Raw genomic sequence first — 12453 nt, 5'->3', positions numbered from 1 at the left:
TTTGGAAAGGTGGGGCAGGACACTGACACCTCTTTGGTGCAGATCTACCCCATCGGAGTTATGGTATGTGTATTTGTAGGAGAGAGGTGGAGGGGGATTTAGGAGTCTTTTTTCCTCTCTTCCCACCCTTTCCTTCTGCCTACTGTCCTCTCTGAGATATTCCTTTCTCTTCTCAACTTTCCAAATAAAATGACATAATGGAATACTTATGGCTCATTGACAAAAAATATCCTTGTACAGCAAACTGAATGCAAACTCAATCAAGATCCTGAGCCCTGATGCAACATGCTGCTTAGCCAGCCATATCTTTACTTCTTTAGGGTTTGGAAGCAACTCCTGTCAAGAAATTGAAACCTAATTTCTGCCTTTTTTTTGAATTGATAGGTTTTAACTTTCTTCATAATTTGTATTTTGAAGGGTTTGATAGATAAATTTAAAAGATGTAGGCCATTTAAATAGAGAGACAATAGTTTAATGAGTGTGTTGCAATGTACAGATTTCCTTTTCTCAATGTTATACCTTCATAAACACTTTCAGTGTAAGTCACATCTGTTACACCTTTGAGGTCTGATATCTACAAGTCTGTACAGGAATTAAAAAATCTTGCACTGTATCAATTATTTGGTACTATTTTCTACTATTCAACTACTCCAGCTGTAAAATATAGCTTGCCAGCAAACTAGACTGATTTCCTCAAAATTATTTGCTTTTAACATTAAGAGATCTATACTCAAAATTTCTCTATCACAATTAACAAAAAAAGAACGGAAGATTATAAAAGTAATTGATGCAGCATAGGCGGGTGCTACAAAATACAATCAAAGTATGCGAATGCATAAAAAAAATTCCACACGGGAATCTAGTAACATGTAGAGCTTTATGATGAGCTTCGTCAGGAGCCCATTACTTGATCATTCAACTGGATCGAGCATTCCAGACTGGAGACCGCTAACGATTCCCTTTAAATTAAAATAAAACATATTACTATAACAGACATCTTCGCAATTTTTGGAAACCATTTCCAAGGTTAAAGCCCGTCATTTTTCTAAAACTCTCACGTAAAACCAAGCATCAATGACAGCTGCAAAACTTTAACCATTGATAAATAAAAAAAATTAATGTGAGAACAGGAAGTGTTGCCAACTTCTAGGTAATTCGGCTGTTTGATTAGTACACGACAGAGATCATTGAATCGACATGCCATCGGCGTTTTGGTTTTCTATATTGAGTATGGAGGCCGTATTACGGAGTACAATTATAAGGGATTCTACTGTTTGGGGTTTTAAAATGTGGCTGTTGGCCGCATTAATGAGTGACCGCGTAAACAAGGGTTTTCCTGTTGATAAGAAAATGAATGTCCGTTTAGCCGAGCTATTAAAAAGCGACCATAATAACAAGGTGGCCGTAAGGCAGGGTTCCGCAGTACATCCTATAATTTATTATGATTACAAGTTTTCGCACGTAGTGTTACGGTATTTTCCAAACCGCCAGAAAGATACAACTCGTACAACTCAACTACTTTATTGACCAACGTAATAACTACGAAGCGATATCGACAGCCAATACAATAACTATCTTTTTCACTTATCTACGGAGCGATATAAATGCTAATACAATCAGTATCCCTATAACTTAGAGCCCTTTACAAATAATATCACTTAAATCTCAGTGCACTACCGCACAACTCACAGTTCTCTTGAAAATCTTTAACAAACTGTCGACGTCCGTAATTCTTTCTCTCACGTAGCCTTCCACACGGCTTTCAATTCCAGTAAACAACTCTGTCCGGCTCTCGCTCCTCTGGGCTCTTCGCAACAGCAGTTATAGCTCACTAAAAGGCTTTTTTCTTTAAGCTAGCGTGACTCCTTATATATCTTTCGGAAAAGTTCTAGAATGTTCTAGAGATCTGTAATATTGTTATTTTTAGAAACATTACACCATGATTACATCATAACAAAAATATGCTGAGTCACGGTTCTAGAAGGTTCTCCTTAAAGTTCTCGCTTAGTCATCATGACTGAATGTTCTAGAAACTTCTTCGTTCTATTTTTAATAATTATGTAACACAACGCACTCTAAAAAACATGGGCGCTCTCCATAACACCCTCCCCCTTCGAGAAAAGAAAGTTTGCAAAACTTTCTTGCAAAGCTCAAGGTCTCGAGAGGCAGTCTGCAATAATATTATCCTTTCCTTTTATATGTCGGATGTCCAAGACATACTCCTGCAGCATTAAACTCCACCTCAACAATCGCTGATTCTTGTTCTTTAATTTGTGAAGAAATACGAGGGGGTTGTGATCGCTATACACAACAACGGGCAAACTTGAGGAACTAACATAAACTTCAAAATGTTGAAGAGCTAACAGCAGTGCTAAACATTCCTTTTCGATGGTGGAATAGTTCCTTTGACTTTTGTTAAACTTCTTTGAAAAATAACAAACCGGGTGTTCTACACTTTCATCATCCTCTTGTAACAACACAGCACCAGCGGCAACATCGCTTGCATCAACAGCCAGCTTGAACGGTGAAGAGAAATCAGGCGCTGTTAAAACAGGGGCACTCTGTAACATGGCTTTTAGCTCCTCAAAAGCCTTTTCACACTGGTCGCTCCAATTAAATTTCTCCTTCTTGCTGAGCAGTTTTGTCAATGGCTCTGTGACAGTTGCAAAGTTAGAGCAAAACCTTCGATAATAACCAGCCATACCAAGGAAACGCATCAGTTGCTTTTTGTTTTCTGGTCGCGGAAACTTGATTATGGCTTCGACCTTGGCGTTAACTGGCTGTACTTGTCCTCGTCCGACGACATGTCCCAAATACGTCACTTGTGCTTGGCCAAACTCGGTTTTGGAGAGATTGATTGTTAATTTGGCCTCGCTCAACTTCCTGAAGAACTCACGGATAGTTTCTCGGTGTTTCTCCCAGGTTTCACTATAGATGATTACATCATCAATATAGGCTTCACAATCCTCAAGGTTGGCGATGACTTTGTTAATGAGACGTTGGAAGGTAGCAGGAGAATTTTTCATACCAAAGGGCATGACCTTGTATTGGTAGAGTCCTTCTGGAGTTACAAATGCTGATATCTCCTTAGCGCGATCCGTTAACGGTACTTGCCAGAATCCTTTGAGAAGGTCAAATTTCGTTACATACTTTGCCTTTCCCAGCTTATCGATACAATCATCCATTCTTGGGATTGGAAAGGTATCTGTCTTAGTCACACTATTAACTTTCCTGTAATCGGTACACATCCGATAGCTCCCATCCGGTTTAGGCACGAGTATACATGGAGAACTCCAACTACTGCTGCTTGGTTCGATAAAATCGTTCTCCAACAAATATTTTACCTCTTCTTTGAGGTACTGTTGTTTTCTCGGATTCAGCCTGTATGGGTGTTGTTTAACAGGAGCAGCATCACCGACATCCACGTCATGGTAAATCTGATTTGTCCTGGATGGTACATCAGGGAACAGGTCACTATACTTTTCAAGTAGCTTCTGTAGGTCTTGACGTTGACTCTCTTCAAGGTGTGACAGCTTGGAGTCCAAATTCTTTAGCACATCGGAGTTGGTGAGTTTTGATGTGTCAGTAGGACTGAGATGACTATTACTAAACTCACTACTTAAGTCTTCGGGCTCAGAAATAACTACATTAACGTTTACGGGCTCTTTAACTACATTATTATCTCTCTCTAGGTAAGGCTTCAACATGTTAATATGACACAATTGCGTCTGCTTACGCCTATCTGGAGTAACTACTACGTAATTAAGGTTATTTAACTTCTTCTCAATAACATAAGGACCAAAAAATCTAGAATACAATGTGTTACCGGGCACTGGCAACAATGCAAGAACCTTTTGACCTGGCTTAAAACTACGTTCTACAGCGTCTACATCATACTTCTTCTTCATTAACTTCTGAGAAGAACTAAGATTGTCTCTAGCTAGTTCACAAGCTCTAAATAACTTAGTACGAAAGTCTGAAACATATTGTAAAAGATTAATGGACTCACTACTGCTTGACAATAATTTCTCCTTAAGCAGTTTAAGAGGCCCTCTCACAGTGTGCCCAAAAACGAGCTCAAACGGACTAAATCCTAGGGACTCCTGGACGGACTCGCGTGCCGCAAACAGCAATAGGTGGATTCCCTCGTCCCAATCTTTCTCTGTTTGGAAACAGTAGACTCTCATCATGTTCTTTAAAGTCTGGTGCCATCTTTCAAGAGCTCCTTGACTTTGAGGATGGTACGCGGATGATCTATACTGTGCGATCCCAAGCTCGTGCATTACTTGTTGAAAAATACCAGACATGAAATTAGAACCTTGGTCAGACTGGATAGCGCTAGGAAGTCCGACCAGCGTAAAGAACTTCGTTAAAGCTTTGACGATAGTCTTGGCCTTGATGTTTCTCAGGGGCACGGCTTCAGGAAATCTGGTGGACGCACACATGATGGTTAACAAGAACTGATTTCCAGACTTCGTTCTTGGTAGCGGTCCGACGCAATCAACAATTACACGGCTGAATGGTTCTTGAACGGCTGGCAGAGGCTGCAGTGGCGCTTTTGGAATGGTCTGGTTTGGTTTCCCAACCATCTGACAGGCGTGACATGTCCTACAGTACTCAGCTACATCTTTTCTCAGGTTGGGCCAATAGAAATTATTCAAGATCTTCCTGTGAGTTTTGTTCACACCTAAATGGCCAGCCAGGGGAGTCTCGTGTGCCATACTTAAAATGTCTTGCCTGTAAGTTTTCGGGACAACAACCTGGTACTTAACAGCCCATTCGTCCTCAGCTGGAACATCGAGCGGTCTCCACTTTCTCATTAGCACTCCATTCTTTGTAAAATAACACGTGGGGTTCTGTGATACTTCGTTTTCACTAACGCTTCTTGAAAACAACGGCGAAATTTCTGGGTCTTCACGTTGTCCAGCGATGAGCTGAGAGGTCGACATCTTCTCAGACTGATCTGTTAAATTCTTCTCAGGTAGGATTTCTGTTGGCTCAGAAGGGGAGGGACTTGGCTGCTCATCCTCAAAAACTCGACTGATAAGGGTGTCCGCTAAGGCAATTTCTTCATCGCTGGTTTTCCTCTTCTTGCTCATGGCTCGCGTTACTACACATGCAGGATAAAGACCAGGAATTATCTTCTCGACGGGGTCTGGAGACTTTTCTGAACTAGGCTTCTCTGTAACGACAGCATTAATGACCACTTTGTCTCCTGCAAGGTCATTTCCAAGGATAAGATGTACTCCATCGAACGGCAATGTTGATTGTACTCCAACTTTCACAGGACCAGACACAAGATCTGACGACAGAAAAACTGTATGGAGCGGCACTGGGGTATACTCGGAACTGATTCCTCTGATTAGAACACTTGCACCAGTGGACGATTTCTCAGAAAACAACAACGTGTCGCTTAATAGCAAAGACTGTGAGGCTCCAGTGTCTCTTAAAATCTTGATCGGTACTGAATCTGTCATATCACGGGATAATGATACTGAGCCATCGTGAATAAAGGGCTGGAACATATCCATGACAGATTTAGACGAACCACTGACGTCATTTGTAGAGATTGTCTGGGTCTTCTCTCGAGAAAATCGCGGAGGTGTACATTCACTTTCAGAAACTGAAGGCGACGGCTTGGCAACAAATCCGTTGGGCTTCGACTCCACACCATATTTTTGCGCAGATCTCCACTTTTCTGGGCAACTGGAAATCAGATGACCTTCTTTTCTGCAATAATAACAGGTTGGTGGCTTGATGGGCTTATTTGGAACAAACCTGTTTTGTCCTGGCGAGGTGGAGCTGGAACGATTTGTAAAATGGTTACCAGGGTTCCGTTTGGGAGGTGCTCCGTCATTGTGTTTACTCCGCTGGCTTCCAACCCATCGTGATGCGGAGGGAGGCTGAAATCTACTGTCAGGCTGACGGGGCTTTTCCACGAAGTTCACTTTGTGACTCAGCGAAAATTCATCTGCTAACCGTGCAGCGTCTTCCAACGTTTCTGCTCTTTGCTCGTTAATGAACGTTCGGACATCACTGTGAATGCACCTCTTAAATTCTTCAACTAATACCAACTGTCTTAACTTATCGTGACTCTTATCTACCTTCTGTGAATAACACCAACGATCAAATAACTGTTCCTTACTCCTAGCAAATTCTACGTAGGTTTGACTACTAACTTTCTCATAGTTTCTAAACTTTTGACGATAAGCCTCAGGAACTAACTCGTAACCCTTTAAAATAAGATCCTTAACTTCGTCGTAACTTACAGCTTGTTCTACACTTAACTGTGTATATATTTCCCTAGCTTTACCAACCAATACACTTTGTAATAACATAACCCAGCACTCTTTAGGCCACTTAAGACTACTAGCTATTTTCTCGAAGTGTAAAAAGTACTTATCAGCATCTTTTTCTTGGAATGGAGGCACTAACCTGATGTTCTTTGTAACATCAAACTTTTCGCTATGCTTTTCACTATCCGAGCTTAATCCTAATTTCATTTGTACCTCTAACTTTTTCATTTCCATTTCATGCTGAAAAGCCAGTTTCTCTTTCTCTAGCCTCTCTTGTCTTTCCATTTCTTCTCTCTTCAGTCTTTCTTGTCTCTCCATTTCTTCTCTCTTCATCTCCATTTCTTCTCTCTTCATCTCCATTTCTTCTCTCTTCAGTCTTTCTTGTCTCTCCATTTCTTCTCTCTTCAGTCGTTCTTGCATTTCCCTTTCCTCTTTCTCTCGCTTTTCTTGCATCTCCAACTTTTTTATTTCTAACATTGTTTTTGACGATGTTTCTAACATTGTCCCTTCAAAAACCTCAGTATCCACTAAGTGGTTTACTATAATCTGTCGTATCTCATCCTTTCTCATTGCTTGCTTAGACTCTAACTCTAAGTGTTTTGCTAATAAAATAAGTTCGTCTTTCCTTAACGCATTAAATACTCCTTTGTCGGGACTCGACATAAAGTCTTCTGGATTAAACTTCGACATCTTGATACACTCTATGACTACTTAAGTCGACAATAACTTATCTTCAAAATACTCTACTATAACCTTCACTACAAAACTCGCTCCTAGACAATAACTTATATGCCAAATACTTCTGTAAAATTCGCTCCCAAACAATTACCTCTGCTCTAAATACACTTCCACAAAATTCGCTCCCGGACAGGCCCCCAATTTCTGTTACGGTATTTTCCAAACCGCCAGAAAGATACAACTCGTACAACTCAACTACTTTATTGACCAACGTAATAACTACGAAGCGATATCGACAGCCAATACAATAACTATCTTTTTCACTTATCTACGGAGCGATATAAATGCTAATACAATCAGTATCCCTATAACTTAGAGCCCTTTACAAATAATATCACTTAAATCTCAGTGCACTACCGCACAACTCACAGTTCTCTTGAAAATCTTTAACAAACTGTCGACGTCCGTAATTCTTTCTCTCACGTAGCCTTCCACACGGCTTTCAATTCCAGTAAACAACTCTGTCCGGCTCTCGCTCCTCTGGGCTCTTCGCAACAGCAGTTATAGCTCACTAAAAGGCTTTTTTCTTTAAGCTAGCGTGACTCCTTATATATCTTTCGGAAAAGTTCTAGAATGTTCTAGAGATCTGTAATATTGTTATTTTTAGAAACATTACACCATGATTACATCATAACAAAAATATGCTGAGTCACGGTTCTAGAAGGTTCTCCTTAAAGTTCTCGCTTAGTCATCATGACTGAATGTTCTAGAAACTTCTTCGTTCTATTTTTAATAATTATGTAACACAACGCACTCTAAAAAACATGGGCGCTCTCCATAACAGTAGTTGTTGCTTAGATAAATAAGTTTGCTTTTTCCGTGCTTTACCCTTACCCCAGTGGTATATTCGTCGAGAAAGCTTCCAGGTACGAGTCCAAGCTCTCCATTCACTTCAGCTTGATAAAAGCCATCAGCGCGCTTAAGGAGAATAAAGAAACGAGAAGAAAAACAAATGTTTAAGAATTATGAACAAAATTTCCCAAGGAATTCTTATCTACTTTAAATTAAGATAATTGCGGAGTTTGCTTTGGGGCTTTCGCTACGACGTTTCGGCTTACAGAAGCTTGCAAATACCTATTAATACGAGGCTGCGCTTGAAAACTTCACACTAGCTGCGCAAATCATTATTTTCTCCAGTCATGGAAAACTTCTCGAACACTTGAGAAAAAGACCACCTTTTCTCTGTAAAATGTCGAGGATTGTACAATAAAAGAAATGATAGGTATGCAACGAACGAATTACAAACTAAAGATAACACAGAATGTGATCTGCTGTAGTCAAACGTGTGGTACATAAGTGTAAGCCCGAATTTTAAGGGGGTCATCTGTACTATATGGTCCTGTTTCTCCCCTTGGTAATAAAGGAAACGTCATTCCTGCAATAAACCGAGATCAATTGTGAAGGAAAACTTATTAAAACTATCAAAGAGAATCTCGCTCTGGTAACCTTACTGCGGGCCACTCCAATACTTTAACATTTATATTATTCTCCTTTAGAAAACAAAAACTTCTCTACCAGGGAAAAAAAAAAGCCTTAACCTTCCAATTAAGTGTAACCTATAACTTTGTCTTTATCAAGAGAAATTGGAGTATTTGTATACAAAACCATGTTGTACGCCGCAAATTGAACAGCTGAACTTCATGGGGCCAGGCTAAGAAAGAAAATATTCAGGTCGGTCTTACAGCGCTTCTCCTGATGTCGTTTCGTGGTCAGGTTTTTCCGCAACATCATAAAATCTTCCACTATTTCCGTTGTTCGAATTGAAATTGTTAGGGCTTCTTGCTACTTACCATGTCACCAAAAACAGTAAATATTTGCCCCTTCTTCAACGGGAGTTCTGAATCTGGGTTATCTTGCGGTGATTGCACCTCTGGGTTGTAATCATAGAGGGCCACCATCATCTACACAAAAATGAGATGTAAATTTCAGCACCGAATCCACTGCATTGCTCCTCTTGGATATTTTCCCTCTCCCTTTTTACTTTTTTTAAGTTATTCACCTACTACCATTTATTAGTGGGTGCATATTTAGGGATTTCTTACTAGGAATTGACAGTAATTGTTGAGGGAGGCATCGTGGTCTATTAGTAAAAGAGAAGAGCGCACAAAAACTTACTTCAAACCACAAATCCCTGAAAAATTTGGATCGGAACCGAAAGTTGCTCACCAAACCAACGAAACCGAAAACTTACCATCCAAACTAAGTTTCCAAGACCCTAATCGACCTGATTTATTGGAAACGCATGGAGCTTACAGAATGAACTGAATCAGTTTCATCGAAGTATTTGTTGACGTTGAGGTCATGAATCCCTCGCGGGAATTGTTGTACGACATCCCAGAACTAAATGGCTGTGAAGGACACAAATATGTCCTCTAATCTCTATTTAGAATTGAAAAATTTCTAGAAATCTTAAAAAAAAAAAAAAAAAAACCGAAACGAAGGAAAAAAAACTGCCAATAGTAAGAGAGACCAAAACCAAAGAATACTCCGAGATATGGAAATTCTCTTGACCTACCTTTCTATTCATTAGCACAGGATTCTTTGCTCCGACAGTTGGTGAACCGATACTTTCAACTGAACTGATGTGTCCTGATTGAGGCCTGATTGTGGGACTGGGAGGAGCTGCTTTTCGCCTCTGAAGAGAGAAAAGAGAACTGACTTGCTGAAAGAGCATGCATCTACATCACTTTAACTTTTTAGAAAATAAAACTGCGAGTCCGTGTAAAAAATTATAGTTTTCACGAACGCATTTGATAGTTTTTAAAGATTTCAGTTAGGCAAGAGCACCATTACAGTTTTATAGCTGGGAGCGTAATTAGCGATGAAAGAATGATGACCTACGATTACTCCTAAAGACAAAAACTGTCTCTCGTTACCGAGCTGACTGGGAAGTCAGATTGTGTGACAGCATTGCTCAAGAAAAGCTGTGAGCAACAAAGTTTACCGCCAATAAATTGAAAGAAGTGGTATTGATCTCTTTTACATGAGATGGTCACTCCTGTGAGAATCTGACTTATAAAATGCTACCCCTTTTGAGTTTTACGTTAAACACAGGACGCACAACTAATAACAGGAAAACAGATATTGTGCACAGAAAAGTAATTCACGATTCGTGACAATTACCTTAGCAGCGGCCAGTCGCAGAGGTGAGGCCACAGCTACTTCCTCTATAAAGTTGGATGGGATCAGCCCTTTTCTGTTTTTCAGCTGTAAAGTCAGAGACATGTCCTCGTCAACGTGCTCGAACATTTTAACAGTGTAATCTGAACTGTTGGTTACCTCCTTCAAGAACGGCCGCCAGAAGGGCCTCCTGGCTAACGAGCTCCAAAGGATTACCATAAAATTCAACACATATCACTGATTGGTAATCGATTTAGTTGTGACTTGTATGCGGAAATGAAAAGTAAAGTAAGAAAGTAGCCTTAAAGATTTAAAAAAATGCCTAATATAGTAAATGTACGACAGAAAAGCATCTGACTATGCGAGACCCCGAATTACAAACACTTTCAGTACCTTTCCTACAAAATAGCCGTCCTTTCTGAAAGTGTTAAACACTTTCAAGATGTCCCCTTCTTTGAAGCTCATTTCAGCAGCAGGATTTTGATTGGGTGAACTTTTAAACGGATCGTAGTCGTAAAGAGCCACAAACTGAAAAGACAAGCAAATAACGGGGTCTGTCATCAGAACACGAATGTCCATCACGCACTTGGAACACTACACTCGACCTAAATACATTTTGTTACAAAGTAAGTTCTCATTGGTGACAGATTCATCAACATCAAACCGAAGGAACATGGCACCTAACCATTTTAAAATCAAATATCTTTCTACGCTTTCCAGACTAAATCGAAAGGGCATCTAGAGTAACATTACTAAAGTGGTGAATCATACCGTTCTGTATTGCTGCTCATTTTCCAAATCCTTTGAAAACAGAAACAAAACAATTCATGATTTAAAATTCAAGTTATTCGTACTTTAGTCGTATAAAATTGGTTGACTTTTTCGAGATTTCAACCCCTCTATTAGTATACCCAACTGAAACCAGGATACACAGGCGGCCTCATATATCTGTTGATCTCGACAAAAAGACGGAACATAAAACTATCTCTTCAAAAGAAAATCCAATGAAATTGAAAATACACGTAGAAGGTTCAGAATGCCGCCTACGGCAAAAGACAAATGAAACTTCTTGCTGTCTGCATTCAGGGATGATTTCTCAGTTATAGGGAAAGTGAGAAAAATTAGAGTTTATTTTTGCCGCAAGAATTAAACTCACTATTATCATCAAACGGCGCCTAAGAAGACATAAAGCATGTGGCACTACATCAAATACAGACGGACGCCACAAGTGAGAAAAAGACTCGTCTTTAGTGAGGGAAAGTCAAGTTTCTGATTTCCTTCAATAGTTTTCTCTCGATTTCAAGTGGCCTGTCATTTCTAAGCGAGAGGCGAATTAAAAAAGTTCTCTATAATATACAAGGATGGTGCCTTTAATAAAGTGAATTTTGCACTAAATAGCTATCGATAATAACAGAAAAACAAACCTCAAAGTATTCTTCACGCGAATCCTGCCAAAAAAAAGAGAGTTCACAGCTTAAATGCCAAAGCGTTGCTTTACAAATTAAAGCAAAAAATAAAACAAAGCAAACATAAACTGATCTAATCTCCTGATTAGTTTTTGTTAAAGAGATAGTCAGTACCTAAAATATGTCCACCATATTCATATCAGACGAGAGAGAACACGAACCAATAACTTAAAAATTTTACGCAATATTTAACTAACAATCACTGAGATTTAAAATATCCCTCAATAAGAGCACACAAAGGAGCTAAAGGTGTTCTTAGGCACATCTAAAGGAATCAATGTTTGACCCTACAAACAAAAAAACAAAGACCAACTGCGTTTCCTATGAAGAGGACTCGACAAATGACACTATATCGACTAGTTACGCTCATCTACTAGTTCCTTACCAACAAGCTTTCTTTGATTGTGTCGTTAAATGCTGCTGACACAGTTTCAGAAGATGTGCCATTTTCAGCCACAGTCTTAATACTGAATTTGATCGGCAGACCAAGTTCAAGACCCTCGACCAAAGCCTAGTAAGAAATATTAGGCAAAAAAGGTTACAGCGGAAGACATAATGAAAAAAAATACATCTACAGTAGTTCATTAGCAATAGTAAGAAAACTGACGGGGTAATCGAATGCTATGATCAAATTGTAAAGAGAAGACCAAGCGGAAACGTTTAGCGTAAAGACACACCGGTCCGTCATACCTTCGCCATGTAGGGGCTACGAACGTCTAGCCTCACGTCGTCATTCGCATAAATCTATCAACAGAGAAACAGACCATAATTACACAAACATTTTTTTAACCAACTTCATTGAGTAGTCAAGATAAACTACATATAAAACGAAT

General features: G+C 39.6%; 1 protein-coding gene across 6 annotated transcripts in view; it reads right to left on the bottom strand.

Moving 5' to 3' along the window:
- Positions 1-450: 450 nt before the first annotated feature.
- LOC113669680 (uncharacterized) overlaps positions 451-12453 on the bottom strand; it is a 56742-nt gene continuing 44739 nt past the window's right edge. For 5 of the 6 annotated variants that reach the window (XM_089195230.1, XM_089195229.1, XM_089195231.1 and 2 more), the window contains 10 exons: positions 12311-12364; positions 12006-12131; positions 11579-11602; positions 10926-10955; positions 10548-10682; positions 10158-10241; positions 9550-9669; positions 8825-8935; positions 7869-7952; positions 451-959 (listed from right to left, as the gene is read on the bottom strand). In XM_089195230.1, the coding sequence (XP_089051356.1) occupies positions 912-959; positions 7869-7952; positions 8825-8935; positions 9550-9669; positions 10158-10241; positions 10548-10682; positions 10926-10955; positions 11579-11602; positions 12006-12131; positions 12311-12364 (816 nt within the window). In that variant the 3' untranslated portion in view covers positions 451-911. The other variant, XM_089195234.1, reaches the window with a different exon arrangement.

Source organism: Pocillopora damicornis, chromosome 2 (assembly GCF_964200805.1).
Source record: "Pocillopora damicornis chromosome 2, jaPocDami1.2, whole genome shotgun sequence".
Classification (NCBI taxonomy): Eukaryota; Metazoa; Cnidaria; class Anthozoa; order Scleractinia; family Pocilloporidae; genus Pocillopora; species Pocillopora damicornis.
The sequence above is the reverse complement of the archived record's forward strand: the minus strand, read 5'-3'. Positions and strand labels throughout refer to the sequence as shown.